Genomic DNA, 18,788 nt, shown 5'->3' with positions numbered 1-18,788 from the left:
CCCTGGTTATTACTTCGTACTGCAGGACAGGTGCTACTTTTAATGATTTTGGGGGCACAGGGGCAGTTGGTTATTTGGGGAGAACACTGTGGGGTTGCTGGGAACTTCTTACTGACAGGTTATGGTCCCTCCTCCCCACCTCCGAAAAGAAAAGCAAACACCGAGTAAGGTTACTGTTTTCCAATTAGCCTGTGGTTCTTCTAGTTATATATTAACTTTCACGCATATTTACCAAACCATAAAACCTGTGTGGTTGCCCTCCCCGCACCACGTACGTTAAGAAAATGGTAGAGAGCCAACACTTCTTGGGCAAGATGCATCTTTCCAGAAACAGCAGCAGCACAGCCCAGCCACTAGCTGCAAGCTCAACGACAGAGCCTTGCTAAAGTGACAAGGCGACGGACACTGCAAATACACACAGCGCCTGAGCCGAAGTTTCAGCTGAAAAATGCAACACACCAAGTGATACTGAGAAAAAAAAAATAAAGTTAGAAGAAAAAAAAAATCAGGTATTGTTCACCATCACTTCTAAAAACTTCATAGGTAAGATTCTTGTTATATCTGCTTGAAGAGCTGGATTAGAAAGAAGACAAAACAAAATCAAAAACCCAATACACACCACACAACATGGGTCTGCTGTAATGTCAAGCACCTGACCTGCAGAAGTATTGCTGTCTGTCTGTAAAGCTACATCCAAAGCAAGACCTCACAAGCAGGCTTAAGGGAGACTTGGCCAATGCACAGGCCTCGAGGTGGGACGGATTGCCTTCAGGAGCTCCCAGTTTTTAGCTTGTGCCCCAGGCAGTGAGCGAGGCCCTGCTGACAGCTCAGGGCAGACACTGCGAGCAGTGCCATGGGCAGGGAGCCAGCAGCAGAAGAGCAGCAGCATGCCGAGCTCCTGGCACAGGCAGCACCTTGCCCCAGGGAATAGCTTCCCCCAGCCGGTACAGGGCCAGCACCCACCTGAGGGAGGTACCAGCCCAGCCTCCGCCTAACACCACCAGCTTCCCGACAGCCACAAACAGGGAAAAATTACAGCAGGTGCCAGACTTTCTCCCTATAAAAGAGCTTGCTTTCTATCAGCAATGAAAGATGCATAAAACTAGAACTGTAAAGCAACCCACCCCCCCTGCTGTGACCCCTAAAATGATGCACAGTCTACGAAAGACAAACTAAAATGGACAAAGCGAGGGACCTTTCACTCCCCTTAATTCAATTCTCCCCTTTAAACCAGTGCACTGTTAGTACCCAGCAATGAGACTAACACTGAAGTTTTTCAGCTCGATGGTAAAATCATGTAGTGTCCATCCATCTCCAATAATAGCAATATCGAGACAATGAACTCTATTGAGGCATCTAATAAGGCAGATAGTCATTTGCATAGTACATTTTCTGTGACTCTCTGTAATACAACATCTCAAAGACTCAATTCAGACTATTCTCCTTTCCCACAGACGTTAAAAAAAAAAAGAAGATTCTTTTACTAGAAAAAGTAACAATGACCCCTCCCCTAATAGGGGAAAGCACAAGATGGGGTTTTCCTGCATATGATGGGTGCACACTCATGTCAGTGTATTTTTCTTCGGTTGTGTAGTTTTTCTTCATTTGTTTTAAACTATAAGCTCTTCACCTCTGCTGTGGGGTGAATGCTCAGAAATATGTACATTTCTGATTTTGCTCTAATAAGCTTCCATGTAGGAAGCACTTGGAGATCCCCACCCACCAGCAAATTTCATCTTGAATTCCAGCACTGCTGTCTTTTCCTTTCATCTCTGCACATAGCCCTGTCCTGCGTGACTCACTGGATTATTATTTGCTGGACATACCGGGACATACCACTGTGCTGTAGATATGCCAGCCTGCTTATGAGTCCTGAGCTTTGGGACAGGCTCTGCAGCGTAGCACTTGGGTAAGCCCAACAAATCACCTCCTTCCCATCAGGCTGTAACAGCCTCGAAGATGATGCATGCACACGGAGTTTATGCTGCGTGTCACAGTTCAGCTCCAATAAGATCTCCAAGTACTGCTGTAGAAAAGCAGTAATGATTGTGGCCTTCCTCTTTATCTTTCTGCTTTCTCCTCTTTCAGTAAGTAATCCTGGACTTTGTCAGTGCTTTATTTAGCACAAGGAAACACCTGTATTATTCCTGGAAGTAACTAAGCTACCTTTAACTGTGCACTCAAAACATTGCTGCAATGCACCATAAAATCGCTCCTGCCTGCTCTGCTCTCTGTCCCTCCCGGCATAGTCACAGGCACACAACAGGAGACTCCTAAATCCCCCATCCTGGCACCCATGCCAGAGCCCACAAAAGGAACAGCAGGTGGGAATACACATGGTAGCTCCTCACACAGACTCCCAGCCCCAACACCATCACCAATCCACCTCTGGCTGCCAACGCAAGCTCTCTGCAGCCACCCCTGCCCGGGGCGCAGAGGAACGCCCTGGGCAAGCCCTCAGAGGCTTCCTCCGCCGTGTTCCACAACAGCAACACCGCGAGGGTTTCCCCACTGAAGACTAACCCAGAGCATTGCTCTCACATCAGCCTTCCCCATTCCTGCCCAGGCAACTCAGCATCGGGTCCCTGTGAAAATGAAACTAGATGGCATTTTCGGCAAGCCAGTGAAGGTCAGCGGAAAGGGGGAAAGAGCTGCCGCACAACAGCCCCAGTGAGGAACTGCGCTGAGCTCTTTGTCCAAGTTTCTGATTTTATCAGATTATGCCACAGTGTTAACATTGTTTATGGCCCTATTTTGCGTCTGTGAATCACCCACTCCCAGAGACTCTTCCTCCACCCCGGTTTATAAATAGCACCCCACACAGAACGGAGTTTGTGAAGCACGGGAGACTTGCCGAATCAAAATAATGTATATGGAGCTGACAGTCTTTCAAAAGCCTCCCTCAATTATTTATAGTGCTGGCCAGACAGGCAGATTCCCACATTTTATAAACCCTGTAGGTCACTATCTCCATTGTTCATTCACAAACAACTGTGCTAATAAAGAATTCCCTCTGGTTACAAGCGAACTTGGTTCCCAGCACACTGCTTCTTGGCACAGACCTTCTGAAAAGAAAGATTTTTAAATAAGTATTACACATTTTTTGTATGTATTTGGAAGCAAAATATGCCTAGTCCACAATAACGTAATAGGACATTATTTACATATCTGCAGACATTTAGACTTTGCAATGCACCTCATGGAAGTGTACCAGTACATCAATACAGGATAGGTCATTCTCTACCACTGTAGCAGACTGACCTATGTTTCCAGAAATTATTTTCTGTGAAAACACATTCCCAATTGTAAGTGTAAAACCCATCAGAGGGGTGCTCGTCACATTAAGTTCCTCTGCGAAACTAGAATGCCATTAACTCTTTTCTCCTGGAATCATTTCCTCGCAATGGGAAGCTCACCGTGCTATCAGCCAGATAACAAAGCAGATAGGGAGATGTGTGTTTGGACTCCAGAAAACTGTTCTCTGAACCTTTGGTCACACAGCACCTTGCTGAGCCAACACACAACCACGTATCTGCTGAGCTCAAAGCCCCAGCAAACCCACAGGTGCAAATACACACCACTGCCCCATTCCCTCTGTCCCCAACTCCATTTACCAGGCAGCCTGAGCAACAGCAGTGGGGCCGGGGCTGGGAAAAGCCCTCGATCTGTGCACTGATGGCAGAGATGAGGGTAGGCAGGGAACATAAAGGGCCTGTGAAAGTCTATCTGCCCAGATTGATTTAACAGAAACAGAAGAGCCAGTGAAATAACACTGGCATTTTCCATTGATAAAATCCCTTCTAAGTGCCTAAGATGAAGGCATTCAAGTACTTCTCTCTCTGATTCACCATTTTTTTCCCTGCAATAAATCACATGGTTATTTGTCAGACTAATGGTTTCTTAATAAGCTGTAGAAGTTAAAACCTGTTAGAGCAAGATTCCTCTTTAAACACAAAAGGATCAGTAAAATAACTGAAACACACATTTGGGGAACAGTTAAATGTATTATTATTACGGTTCTTTTTGTAATTTTGTAGATTCAACAAATAAGAAAAAACAGTTTATAATGTTAATAAAAAAAAAAAAAAAATGCCAGTGCCTGGAAAACATCACAGTGCATTTGGACATCTTTTATGCCAAGTGCATGTTTTTTTTTTTGTTCTTTTTTAATTCTCCCACTGCTTATCTCAACACACAGTTCCTTTTCCTTTAGCCTCCTTCAAACAATACTTGATACTAAACAAAATTAAATATCAAAATGAATTATTTCACACTAAAGGTTCACTTCTCTCTTGTTCTACATTCACAAATATATATACGTGTGTGTATATACGGTCAGAATTGTATTATGCGTTACTTTCATGCAGAAAGACAAAGCAAGAGCAGGAGCCTCTTGCAGTCAGACAGCAGCACTGAAATGCAGTAAGTCCGAGCCATGCGTCATCACTTCGCTGTGTTGCTTCAGCCCCTCCTGCCTCGTTCTCCACCTTCGGGAAGAGAAGCGTTCCCAGAGGGCTCAATAACACTGCTCTCCATTATCACTCTGAAATACTGAGCAAAGGAATTGCAGAAGTAATATTTAACCTACTGTAATCTCTTTCCATGTGAAGAATGTGTCTGTAATCACAGTCCTTGATACCATCTCTGATCAATGCACAGTGAACTATGAGATCATAAATTTGGACTGTGGCATAACTGCAGCAATGGGAATTTCCCCCAAAAGGTCTCACTTACGGACACAACAGGGAAACAACTTGAAATCAGGGAGGAGAAAGAAATTTAATTAGAGCTGACTGAAGCACAGCACATGGTTCACAGGAATTTTTGCTTTCAATTAAAACACCCTCCTCCACCACAGCAAACTAAATAAACACAAACTAAAACGAACTATGCTGTGACATATATACGCAAAAACGAAGACAAGCATGACAGAAAATTTGGATGGAAACTGAGCCGTACACCATGTGCAATTACAAGCCAAGTTCTGCAACAAATGCTATTGTGCCATAAACTACACAGGCATTTATTCCACCTCATCGCCACAGCATGTAACCATCCTTTTTCCTCCACATCACTAAAACCCATTCTACCCACATAACTAAAATCTGATTTGAGCTGTGGGCAGAAAAGGAAAGGGGAAAGGGAAGGATGTAAAGAACAGCACTGACTTTCAGAATTAGCCTTTAAAAAAAATCAGTGAAGATTCACATTGATGAAAGTGCTAAAATAAGAAATCTGCCACATTTCTAAAATTGTAACAAGGAACAGTATAAAAATGGAGGCTATCAGGGAAGGATTTGCAATCAAAATGACTGACAAACTGCAGTCAGAAAGAAACATAGAAGGCTTAGGAAAACTGGATATTTGATTTAGAAACCGGTAATGAGACAGACCATCCATACCTGCTTTAAGAAAAGGCCAAGATTTTACAGAAGGCCTGGAGCTTTCACCTCCTTTAAGCTTTAACGGGATTATCTGGCCCAGATAACAGGATTTAGGGAGGAAAGGTTTCAATGCCAGGCTGTGGCACAGCTCACAGCAGGGCACTGCTGAGGCAGCCAGAGTGCAACGCTGCCCAGGCCTTCCTAGCAAAAGGCCCCTTGCTTTTAATTTCCTTGTAACTTACCTCAAGTGCCTCAATGCGGTGAGGGATTTTTCAGGCTTAGTGCCCATACTTGGCCAGATATATTCATTATTTACGAAATGTGGAAGCCAAAATGCCTCAAATATTTGAAAAAGTAAGAATGAGTGAAAAACACATGACACGCTGTGCCATTATTAAATACCCCAATGACCTTCTCCTCCTCCTGCTGTACAGCACTGCTCTGAATTCTGGCAAGAGGCAGCCTTTTACCCCTCCCCAGTAATCCTCCCTTTGCTGAAGTAGCCTTTGCCATCACTGGCAAAACCTTACGTACATCAGGCAGCTTCGGAAGATCAACATAAAACGGCCGAATTGACTTGTGCCTACCCATGTCTTTGCAGAACTGGAGCAGAGGGCAATAACCAGCACAAAGCTACCTGGAGATAAAGCATGTACTGAAAGACTGTAGGCAAACACGGACTACGCTATATGAGGAAGATTTGGGGGGCAAAAATGGGTGAAATAGCCAAAGGCATGTCAGGAAGCAGCATGGGAAGGCGGGGAAGAGGCAACAGGAAGCTGGGGACCAGTAGCCATGATACACACAATTTTGGAGCTTGTACAAGGCAGATCCAAGGCCATGCCAGAAAGCTGACCCTATGCGACAGGGTCCCAGTCAGCAGGGCACCCAGTGGGGCCCTTCCTCAGACACCCACTCAGCTGCAAGGCCCATGCAACCAAGCCAGGCTGGTGCTTACCTGGGCTTGAAAGCTGCTTCAGCACAGAAGTGGGAGAGCCACCTCATGGCAAAGGTGCACTGGGGGAGCTGCACAGCGGCATCTTTACCACAGACCGTGTCCCGTCAGGCTGAAGCTTCCTGATAGCTGCTCCTTCTGATGAAGGGCCAGCACTGAGCAAAGGCAGCTAAACGGGGGTGAAAGAGAAGAGCGTGCCCTGTGCCCTGCCACCACCCTTGGAAGGGCTTTAATTCTGACATTACCTAACTTTCAAGAGCTGGATCTTGCAGCATAGAAACGTTGCCTAACTACAGGCTGCTTGTGTGCACATATGCATGCTTAAAAACAAGCGTGACTGTCAGCAGATACTGATCATCATCAGTGTGTTATAAGCTGCATCCAACTTGTAGGCTCCTGCTACGTGAGGTTACAAGTTCAATACTAGCTGCCTAGAAATGCCTTCTACCAGTTTAAGCAGTATCCAAATTACAAGCGATAGTGTCATATTATCACAGCTGTCAATGGCGCAAAGGACTGGGAATGAGGGGGTTGATTTCTACCTCTCTCATTTCAGGAAGGGATGTCTCATCCCAACAGGATCTAATTAAAAAGAAGGGGGGGCTGACCAGTTTTATTTCCGAGACGAATATGGTTCAGCTCTCTGTAATGAAACAGCACATACTTGGGCACTGCTTCAACAGTTGATACACACTGTTAACTTACGTAGGCTGCTGAAGTCTTGCTCCTCCTGTATGCTGTGTTTACTCATCATCCTCCCCCAATAACCTACTTCCTTTTCTTTAGAAACTTCTGTTCCTGCTTTTGGTTTCTTAGAGATGGACATGATGAAAGAGTGCTTATACCCCGAAGTCAATTAGCCTCTTGCATGCTTTCTTTTCTGTGTCCTCCCCAACTGTGCCCACGCATGGTTCTCGTTTTGCTCCCTTTGATGTGTTAAACTTGGGGTAGAAACATCGCAAATTAGAGTCCTCCAACCACCACCCAATGTCTACAGACCACAGATTGCCCACAAGACCTGTTACTGTGCTGAGGACATCCAGAAACAAACTGTAGGATTTCTTCCCTGGCAAAAAGAAGGATTTGCTGAGTAACCAAAAGCAACAACCAGGTCATTTGTTAGGTACAACAAACACAATTTGGAGTTTGAGCAGCCTGCTGGTAGCCATTTCAAAGACATTTTACTAGCATATTGGTTTTCCCACCATTTCAATACAATGGGTATTATCTTGGCCCCTGATTTCTCAACACGTTCAGAGGTACAGTTTGCTCCCTAGCACCCCGATTTCCCCTCGCTATCCCCACTCACTCCAAGGAGCTGTTTCACAGCTCGGATTTGCTCCGCAACATGCTAAGCATCCCAGATGAAATCTGCTGCCCCACTAAGTGCCTGCCAAGGTTTTGTGCTGCCTCAGTCACACCACACAAGTGGTTTACCACAGGCTGCCCTCTGTCTAGGGGTGAATGTCTATCTCACAGCACAAGAAACCCTTCCCCATCTGTGCCCGATGTAAGGAATGCCTCTCCTATCTACAAACCCACAAGAATTAACCAATTCACTCAGAGAAGAAAGGGACGAGACCCCACAACCCAGCTTTTGTCCAATTTATAACCCATTCATGACCAAAAGGGAATACTGTATTCATAAAACACAGGAAGTTGTGCAAGGGAAGCTTTTTTCCTCCAGCTCTCATTTTTGACAGTTCATGGGCAGAAGTGAATCCTGGTAGAGACAGATGCGGTGGGGCACTATGTTCAGTTTCTACATGCACCTGGCAACTGAGAAAGATTTATTTACTTTTTTTTTTTAAGAAACCATTGCCAGAAGTCCTAACCCCATCGAGATCCTTTAATATTAGCTTTGTACAAATGCACAATGTCCTACCGTATTTACAACCTCCAGATCACAAAACATAACCAGTGCAAAACAGAGGAGGAATGTGCAGAAAAGATGTGAGGGGAAGCAACTGGAGGAGAAGATTATTTTGACCAGTGGTCACGTGAAACCATGGCTTGGTTTCAGAAGCTATGGCTCAGAGACCTGCCCCAGGAGCTTGGATAGCTTTACCCATGTACATGGGAGTTTGTGAAACTCAATCAAGTAAGCTGCCAGAGCACAGCTGGAAATCAGAACCTTTTCAGATGCTGACAGTTTGTTCAGCTGACAGAAGGAAAGACATCACATCATGTCTTGCTTCCTTGCAGCCTGCAAAGACAAGCATGAAATGGATTTACATAGTTCTGGAAACATCCTGTCCACCCTCCAGCTCAGGTGAGCAGCTCCTCTGCCCTCAGACAAACCTTGACAGCACAAAGTCCTTAAAAGAGCTCGGTCATTAACTTAATCCTCAAACCTCCAGTAGGAGTTCAGAAGTCCTACAGCATCCCTGGATGACAGAGCAGCAAATTCCTTACTTTGGTAGAGCAAATATTAAGAGACCATTGCTCAACAGGGAAAGTGAAGTTTGATTATCTCTTATCTTTTCCAAATTTTTCTGCAGGAGACAAAACGTTCAGCTAACCAGGTTAGTACTGCAAATCTTAGGTTACCATTGCTTCAAAGTTCATTTCAACCATCTGAAGACAGCAGTGACAAATACTGCATACAACAGAACTCCAAATAAACCTCAGCACATGAGGTACCTTGTTTCTTTTTGACATCTTTTTTTTTTTCACGACAACCTCAGATTTCTTCCCTGCAGCCAGCTTTGCACACACAGGAGTACAGGGCGTCACCCCATCATCTGCAGCAACTGGTCTTTGGCAGAGCTGGACATTGCAATTGACTACTCGATTATCTTTAAGAGGAGCTGGAAAATAAATAAATAGTAGCAACTGTGTCAGGTGACGTAAAGAGCCTTAAAGGTAGGCACTGGAACAAGCACAGTGCACACTGCTCACAGGCCAAAACAGAAAGGCACTGCACAGAATGTGTGTGTAAGCATAACCTATAGGGCACCGTGAAAGACATTGGGAATGACCTCCTGCCTAACAGCACAGGCAGCAGGCAACAGCTTTGCCAGGACGGAGCAGGAGCTGCTTTGTGAATCACAAAGAATTGCCACCTCTGAACAGAAGTACCTTCCTGCAAGTCAAAAACAGGGCAAGTGAAACAAAAGATTTTTTATTTTTTTTTTGGCTGCTTAAACTTTTAGAACTTTAAAAGAGAACTTCTTTATTTGCAGCTCTGTGATGAAATGCTAACCATAGAGACCTAGGAGTCATTACCAAGAGACTGCTGGGGTGAAGAAGAGGAAATCATACTCCGTAGTCAATAATTACAAGCTCTGGCCTTCTGTTCACTTCTGCAGCATACGCTTCCCCAACTGAACCAGGAAATCAACAGATGCATTTAAAAGTATGAAGACTGAGTCAGAAGACAATAGTTAAATACCAGTTAAACCACATACCGTAGGTCTGTCTTGTAGTACTGGGAAATGAGTACTACTCAAGGCGGTTCCAGATATTGCATCCACCTGCAAATATTTGCTGCTGGCTACAGCTCAACACATACTCTCACTAGCAGTGCCAGTACTTTGCAAAATATTGCAGGCAAGAAAGAAAAAGAAAGTTTGCTTAACATAGAGTACAATAAACTCATTATATACTTTAATCATCAAATGCATATATAGACTGGTTGAACAGATTTTTTTTTAAAGCAGGTTACGTGATTACAAAGTTAGCTAAGGATAACTGCTTTTTTCAAGTATTTTAGGCTTTCAGTTTCATGAATATAGAGTCTAATTATTAGCTTCTTTAATGTGAATCTTTTTCTCTAAGTGCGTAGCAGAAATCAGAAATTACGGTGTCACAAAGGAATCGGGCACATGCCCACAATTAAAGCACAGGAGCAATTACACTTTCATTACATAGTCTCAAATCCACATATAAATACCCTGTGTTAAGGCATTTGTATTTTAGATCGACTACCTTCCAGCAATAACGAAAAACCATTCCAGCTGGAGAAAGAAACAAGATAAAAATGCTCTGACATGGTGCTGGAGGACATTGGCCATTAAAATCTTATCTCACAAGAAATAGCTAAACACTTTATAATATCTCATCTGTAATTGTTAAGCTGGAAAAGCAGCCTTTTTCCCAAATGGATTCAAGGCATAAAATTTTTTATATGCTGTTAGCTGCCTACCTTCTCTAGTTCTAAGCATCTCCTAAAAATGTTAACATCACCAAATGCAAGTCCTTGATAGAAGTTATAGACAAAGGAAAGTTATTATTTTTTTTTTCTTTAAAAGACACAAAGGAGAGTATTGTTGAGATTTATTAAATACATACAATTACCTGCATTGTTACAGAGATTAAAGGACAAAGGGCCAACAGATCTAATTCCAGATTGTACAGCCTTGTCCTTCTCTGTAATTACGATTTAAAATTGAACTTGAGTTAACACATTCATAATACCATTATCTACAAATGTTTCGCACGCACTCAAAAATATTTATTTTAATGGGGATGTGACAATATATTTAATTTATATCTATTATGATTGATCATTCAATTAAAACTAAAGTATGCTTTTTCAAGCATACTTTTTTTTTTTTTTGGTTGTAAGAGTAGTTTCAAAACTAGTACAAGGTTCTTTAGAAAAAATAACTAGCTTGTCTGTTAGCCACATCAGAAAAACTGCAAAACAAACTCACATAAAAATCTTCTATCTCAGAAATACTTCCAGAAATAGAAGTTCACACTGCAGAGATACTGGAAAAAGAAAAGGAAAGTATTTTCACTCTGCAGATGCTAATGTTATCTACCTCATGTGAGAGTACCTTGGTCTCCTTTCTCCAGCTGTCAGATACATCTATTGGAAATTGTGCTTAAACATCTGTGGTGCCCGCAGTACACCAGCTAAAAAGGCCAGATCCTGACCTCAACGACGGGCTGGTTATTTCCCCCGGTGCCCAGCTGCACGGAACTATACCATGGAGGTGAATTCCCCTCACAAAGAATTATGCAAACTGAACCAAAGACATTGAACTTCCCCAAAGAAAGAGCTATTTCTTTTCATTTTCTTTGTTTTTTCCCCTTGGTTTTGTTGAAGACACACTTTTACAAAAACTGTGAGAAGGAAACTATGCCTACACTTTTATTTCTCCTTTACAAGAAAAAGAAATATTTATCTATACAAGGTGAAGCCATCAAAGACATCAGTTAATAACGCACAGCCTACTTCACACACACACAAAAAAAAGGCACTGGAATCATGACCACAGCCCAAAAAATTATTTATTTTTCTTACTGGTATTGAGCTCCAAGTCTACTATCAGCAGTGGCTGATCCTGCAAGTGGACTGCAAGGTCTTCAAAAATGTCATTCACATAGCAGAAAAACCATGCCCTGTCAATAATTCCCCAAATTCAAATTAGGTTGTGAATGAGAGTTCATATGCGCAGCACCAAGAAAAATTAGAACTCCCATGTTTGCTTTCACTGGAGAAAAGTAATGAAAGAAAACAAAATTTAATGTCCTAAAAGGACCCTGGCAATTTAACACTGTTCGTTCTATTTCCCTCTCATTTTGAGGAATTTACAAGTACGTAAAGCTTCTGCAGCATGGGAGAAAACAACCGAGCGTAACCACAAAAGAAGGAAAATGCAGGTTGTTGCTAAACTTCCTTACCAACACAACACAACTTTGCATCTGTAAATTTGATGGCTTCCACAAGCACCGTTTTTCCCCTTCAGCCTGGTTTTCATAACAACATCACGTTTTAATGTTTAAAAGTACAGCGAAACTGTGGCACACCTAATTCTGTGACAAAACCACTGGTAAGGCTGAGTCAACCTCTCTTGACAGTTCCACACAGCTACTTTCTGCTATGGTGAAACCAACGTGCGTTCCTTCCACCTGCACCCCAAGGCTCACAGTGGGAGCCCCCTTCTTTCTCAGTCAAAGCTCCCTCTTGGTCTCCGAGAGCAGGGCCAGCACACAGGAGCGCTGCCCTTGCCAGGCAGGGCTCCTCTTCACATTTTGACTTTTGTTGGTGCTGGAGACTACCGGCATCTTCCCTGCCATTTCCACTTTAAAACGCACAGGCCACCTCACGCACGGACAGGCAGCAGAGCAAGTTTAGAGAAAGACAAGGATGTGATCCCTCCGCGTACCAATCAGACAGTAAGCACCAAATCATCTGTCCTTGAGCTGCTATCGATTGCTGTTAGTCATGGGTCAGGTGATGCTAAGTGAACGAGCTCCCATGGTATTCCCCTTTGTTCCTCTGGAGCACAGTATCTTGGGCAAGTTCAAAATTTCAAGTGAATGCCCTGGGATCATAAGGAAATTGCAGGGAAGGTGGGCAGTGGAAAAAAGCAACCTCCACTTATCTGCAGGGACCAGGCAATTGACACAGCAGGCAAAATGAGCGTCAGAGGGAGGCAGCAGGAAGCATGCAAACTGTAACACCGCAGACAGTCCCATACCTCGCTGTGTACATAGGCTGGTCTGCCCCAAACCCAAGCTGCATCCTCCTCTGGCCACTGCCCGCTGCCCCGTCGCCTTCGCAGCATGCCCCTGACTCACAAGCCGAGCAGAGCACAACCAACCTAATCCTGGGCACCTGTGCTTGGCTCCCTCCTTATTTCCTGGTACAGAGTTGGTAGAAAACCCGATTTGAAAACACAACAGCCTCCAACAAGAAACACTACAAGACTGCATCTGCTCACCAGGCTACAGTAGGCAGGCTGTAATTTACAGCAAAGCTCCAGACCCAGTGCTCAAGCCTTGCCTTGATGATTTTATGGGCTCAGAAGCAAAAGTCTCTTACCTTCAGTAGGGGTGGGGGGAGCTCACACAAATTACTCCTTATATTCCAGCCCTGGCCCATATGGTGCACAGTAAACAGAAAACAGTACTACGGTATGTAGATGGCATTCTCCTGCACACCACAAAACCAAACCAATCAACCAAAAAACCATGAAGTCTTTCCAATAAAGAAAACAAAAAGCCCCAACATTTTAAAAGAGACAACAAAGACATACACATTACGAATTCACCAATGACATAGTTGATTTTTTTTTTACTAATTTAGTCTGGCTAAAACTGTACGACACAATTAGAGAAGTCAAAAGTGCACCAATCAAGTAGGAGGTGGAAGAATACAAAAGGGAAGACAAGAGGAGTGCGTAGTACTGGGCAGAAGGAGGCTTCTTGACACTGACCAGGAGATTAGAGGTCATCCTTCCAACAGCCCTTCTCCTCCCCACAGCAGGGCTCTTTCAGACATGAGTCTCAGCCCTCTTCCCTGCAAATACCTGCAGGACACAAGTCTGAGATCCATTACAGCCCCACAGGTCTGGTACCCCAGCAGATTCCAATTCTTCTTCCATTCCTTTTTCTGGCTATAGCCGTAGACACAATTTCCTCTATTCTGAGATGCTGGTGAAAGCACAGTTTCATTTTCTACCATTGCATTTCTACAGGTGGAGACACAGGCTTTCTTACGTGGCCCAGGCTGTCTCAGATCAATCGGAGTGGGAAAAGAGTGACAGTCACACTACGGGTTTCATTAGAAGGGAACAAGGGGTTCTTCAAATGTCCTGGTGGCGATGGGAAAACAACCCTACACACATTCAGTGAGGTTCCAAACACCATCAACATCAGTCAGACTCTATGGCAAGATATGACTGTTCTCTCGTCTTGCCCTGCCCTTTCCACCAAATGCCCATCAACGGCTCAGAAGATAAGTAAAAGCCACGAGTTCATCAATCTAGCTCTGGTTGGACCACATGTATGTGTCCATTCCTTGCTGGATTTCAGAAATACCTTTCCCACTTAATCTTGGATTTTTTCCTGGAATTTTGGATTAATAGCCCCCAGGGGGCCCGTTTATGTGCAGATACATTTGGGAACAGCTGGAAAGCGCTTAGAGAAAAGCCTTGGTGCTGCTTTCCAGAGCACTGCATCTGTTTTGTTCTTCTCTTCCTGCACATGCCTGATCACTCTTTCCCCCCAGCAGATGCTTTCTAACGTCTCACACTCTAGCACATGCTCACCTACACTTAGTTGGCAACCTCCCCCCACAATTAATGTCCTCCTCCACACAGTCATCTCCTGCTGAAAGCTGATTTCCTACTGATGGCTCCATTTAAGGCAGGTTCTCTGTCACTCTCCCCTTCCTACATAGCAGTAGACCCTCTCTGCTAAAGAAAATTCAACTAGCTCCTCCTACGCTCCCACTGACCTTTGATGATGCTCAAAGTATTATCTACATTCAAATTTTGAAGTCTAACAAAAAGCAGTCACATCAGGTTAGCACCCAGCTGTGCAGAGACTGACTGGTTCAATAGCTTTGCTCATATCAGAAATCTTCTTTTAAGCAAGAAAAAAAACCAAGCAAACAGATGACTTGGGATGGTTTCATACCTACGAACATCAAATTTCCAGTTCCCAACCACCCTCTGACATTGCTGAAATGCTCACTCCATGATCTGTAATTGTAGTAGGAAGACGGAAGTGCACACATTAAAATTATATGGATTAGTAAAAAACAGCCCCACATAATAAACAACCCAAAATTTTAAAACAGTAACAATTTCTCTCTCTCTGATACTTTGCAACTCCAATCCAAAAAAATGACATGCCATGAAAATCCTCAACAAAGACTTGCATGTAGCTCACATAATTGAGGAAGTACTAATAATAGCGTGGCTGTTTGCACAGACAACATTTCCACTGTAGGCCTAAATTCTGATCTCAAACACGCAGAAGAAGATATTTGGTTGTGTATTGCTGGCTGTGGACTAAAATCCAAGTACTGGAAACCAACTGAGTGTGCTGCAATACACAGTCGCTGTGCACATCTGTGCCGCGCTGAAAACAAAGCATTTATGAAGCATTGCGGAAGGTGTTCGCAGCATCTGTTCTCGTTTTGAGCATACAGAAGCTCTTGAAATAAGCCTAAACTGTGGTTTAGTAAAAGAATGAAAGCATTTGCATTAGAGCATCAACCATCAGTCACCACAGAAAATAATGCGTCCTGGCAGATGAGAAGTATATCTCCAAGCTCCTCTGACACAAGGAAACACAGTCCACAGCCACAGCTTCCCTTCCAGCTCTCCGCGGCGTAACTCCAGGCATGCCCAGGTCTCTGGACCAGTGAGGCCAAACAAGGGTATCTATCTAATGGTGGTTGCTAAAGGCTTCACCCAGGGGTGGCTTTACAGTAGCAGCTAGGTAGCCTCACATTTCTCAAGCTTTATTATATTTTAAAGCTCTAAAGGAGCCATGCATAGATTTACACCAAAATATTTACTAAATCTTTTTGTAAATGGTACTTACTTTGAACATCTTTTTCTTTCATGTGATGAGTAGAATAATTTTATGAACTAAAATAAGTACCACACAAGAATCAACAAGGATGATTAGCAATGACCAGTATGTAGCAGAAACTAACCGACGTGCAACATACACACATGGCAAGCCCACATTTTAAATATGATGGTGCTTCATTTAAACTCCTCAGTTCAAAATTCACATCAGCAATTAAGTCATAATCCTATGTAATCGACTCACGCAGCATCAGTAGGAGTTCTGTGCAGGGAATAAGCTGTAAGAACAGGCTGTTAGGTCCACATAAAAGGCATTTGTAATTCTAAGCACCAAAACAACCACACAAACACAGGAGCTTAGAAGTCTATTATTTTTGAGTAGTGGATGTTATGCTGTTGTATCACTACCAGGATCATTCTCAAACCACCAGCTCCCATAAAAACACAAAACAAGGTTCCTTTGTCTTGTTTTTAAAACAAAAGAAAGCCAACCTTGCCCACTATTTTGTAATTCGTTAAGGAAAAAAAAATAGGGAAGATGCTTATCCTTGAGTAAAAGACACCATAGAAAGATCATATGCCTGTCACACCACCGAGGAGCTGCCGTGACACAGCCGTTCCACAGCTCGGGACGCTTCCCAGCCCTCGCGTGTGTTGGGGCCGACAATGCTGCCTGTGTTAGGAGCTCTGTGCCCTCACCGACCCCACAGCCGTTGTCTCAGAGGCAACGTGGAGGCCGGATCCTGCCAAGCTGCTTCCATCCAACTCGTTGTCCTCCCTCTTGCAGGCTAGCAGGGAGACTGCAGACAAGGGGCCATAGTTTCTTACCAGCACTACACGAAGCCAGCTCATGGCACATGCCTGATGGTCCCACCAGCTGCTGCCTCCTTCATCCTCCAGGATAACTCACCAGGTAGCCCCAGGCCACGTCCCTGTACCCACACACATGCCACACCATGAACAACAGTGGCCAGCGCTGACATCTGCCTTAACCTGTGCCAAGAATTCACCACACAGAGCCAGACTGTTCCCTACTAGATGCCATCCTTATTTTTAGAGAACAAAACCACATCAATGGTACTTGGAACAGGCAGCAAGACTAATTATGCATAGAGCAATCATTCCCTCCAAGTAAGGCTTTATTTCACATCTTTATTATTGGCATTAACGAGTTACACAAATCCAACATACACTTTTCACACATTACCCCCCTTACCACCACAAGCAGCCATACTGAAACTTAGCTATTTCAAACAAGTGAATGATTTTCACAGGGACTCGGTTCCCATTCCCCCACCTCTCTCAAGAGATCAAGCAGGCGCTCCCAATATTCAAAACCCCACAAGGTACTGAACAGCACCAGTCAAGAATGCTGGTGGACCCAGAGTCCTGGCTCACTGGTAAGGGTCATGTCACAACCGAGACTGTCAAAAATTGCAGTCTTCAGCATTGTCAGACCATGACTCCCAGCCTTCGTACAACAGCAAAAGGAGATGGAACTACAGAAACACAGGTACCCAAAACTGAATCCGTAAAACATACAAAGAGGATGAAGCAAAGATTTACAATAACTGTTGTCTGTAATCACAAACTGGTACCGATGTAAGATAAGGAAAAAACAATTAAACAATAGGTGGTGTAATTCTGCTCTGTGACACTCAGGGTGGGCCTGAAAAACAAGCCAGGGGAACTGTCAGCACAGGTTACTGAGCACCTTGGTCCATACCAACACATGCTCACGCTTCTGTAGGAGAAACGGTCAAAGCAGAGCAGCCAAGCAAGTATTTCTGGAAGCAAAAGTTCAGCAAGCCCCCAGACATGACAGCTCGCAGCAGTCACGTAGCATACCTATGGAAACGTCAGAGAATCATCAGCCAAGACAAGCATGGGGTGAAAGTCTATGCCAGCCAGCGATGGGTGGATGACCTGGCAAGGGATTACAATTTACATCACCCAAAGGTGTTCTTGGAAGAACATCCTGCATCATGCTCAGGTGTAGAGGTAAGCTTGAAACACAACCGTGCCAATAGAGGCCTCTGGTTGGCCCACGGCCGTACACCACCAGGTCCGCTCTGTCCACAGCACAGCAGGGTTTTACTGCCCAGTACCCACACCTCTCCTGAAGCCTGGGACCCAGCGGGCGACACGCATCGCTGGCGTGGGAGAAGTGCAAATAACGCATTACTAATTAACCAGCAGTGACACAACGAGGGCAGGCTACCCTACACAGCAGGGGGGACTGGAACCATCCCCCAGGTAGCTTTCAGCGAGGCAAGCACCCGGGGGCACCCTCACGCCCGGCCGTCCCGCGGGCTCCTGCCTCCGGTGTCAGCCGGCAGCCACCCCCCTCCCCTCGAGCTGAGCTCCCCAGAAGGGGGCAGCCCCCAGGACCCCGGCAGGGGACCGAGCCCCGGTTGGGGACAAAGGCCGGCCGGGAGGCCCCAGCCGCACACCTGCCCTGGGCCTCCCCGCGGGGCAGGTGCGGCGGGCAGGCTGCGCCCCGGGCGGGAGACCCCCGCCCCGCGTCTCGTCTCGCCTCACCTCGGCAGGCAGCAGGAGCAGCAGCAGCAGCAGGAGGAGGAGGAGGCAAGGCAGGAGCCGCGGCAGCCGCCTCATGGTGGCGGAGAGCGCTCCCGGCGCGCTGCCGGCCGCTCAGCCCGACGCCGCCTCCCCCGGAGCCATGGCCCCGCGCCGCCCGCCCCGGCGCCGCCCTCCCGGCCGCCGCTCCCCCTAGCGCTGCGCACGGGAGGAGCCCGAGGGGAGCCCTGAGCGGGGCTCGGCACGGCTCCCCCCGCCCCTTACATGGCCGTGCTGCGGCGCGGCTGGCGCTTCCCCGCCTCCCCCCGGCTCCCTGTCACCCCTCGCCCCCCCCCCCGGTGGCCCCGTCCCTCTCTTCGTCTCCTCCGCTGGACGTCCTGGCCCTATAACATCCCTTGCTGCCCCTCAAGGCGTCCCCTCGGCCGGGAGAAGGGAAAGGGCCGAGCGAGGTGAGCTTACACCCCGAGTCTTTAATTACGGGAGCACGGGCTGCCTTGGTTTTCCCAAAGGCTGGGAGCTCACATGTTCGCGATTGGCCCGTCTGCCCCTCAAAACACACGCTCAGCGTTAGGGAAGCGGCTGTTGCCTGGGAGTTCATGGGGAGACTCCCGAGAATAAGGGCATGTGCAT

The 18,788-nt window shown here is 45.6% G+C and overlaps 1 protein-coding gene across 5 annotated transcripts in view; it reads right to left on the bottom strand.

Moving 5' to 3' along the window:
• LOC309878827 (receptor-type tyrosine-protein phosphatase eta-like) overlaps positions 1–18,293 on the bottom strand; it is a 73,075-nt gene extending 54,782 nt beyond the window's left edge. For 4 of the 5 annotated variants that reach the window (XM_082761807.1, XM_082761809.1, XM_082761811.1 and 1 more), the window contains exon 1: positions 18,162–18,293. In XM_082761807.1, coding sequence (XP_082617933.1) covers positions 18,162–18,236 — 75 coding nt within the window. In that variant the 5' untranslated portion in view covers positions 18,237–18,293. Of the gene's footprint in view, positions 1–17,468; positions 17,577–18,161 lie in introns of those variants that run through there. The other variant, XM_082761808.1, reaches the window with a different exon arrangement.
• Positions 18,294–18,788: the final 495 nt, after the last annotated feature.

This window comes from Aythya marila (assembly GCF_965140915.1).
Source record: "Aythya marila genome assembly, chromosome: 5".
Lineage (NCBI taxonomy): Eukaryota > Metazoa > Chordata > Aves > Anseriformes > Anatidae > Aythya > Aythya marila.
The sequence above is the reverse complement of the archived record's forward strand: the minus strand, read 5'-3'. Positions and strand labels throughout refer to the sequence as shown.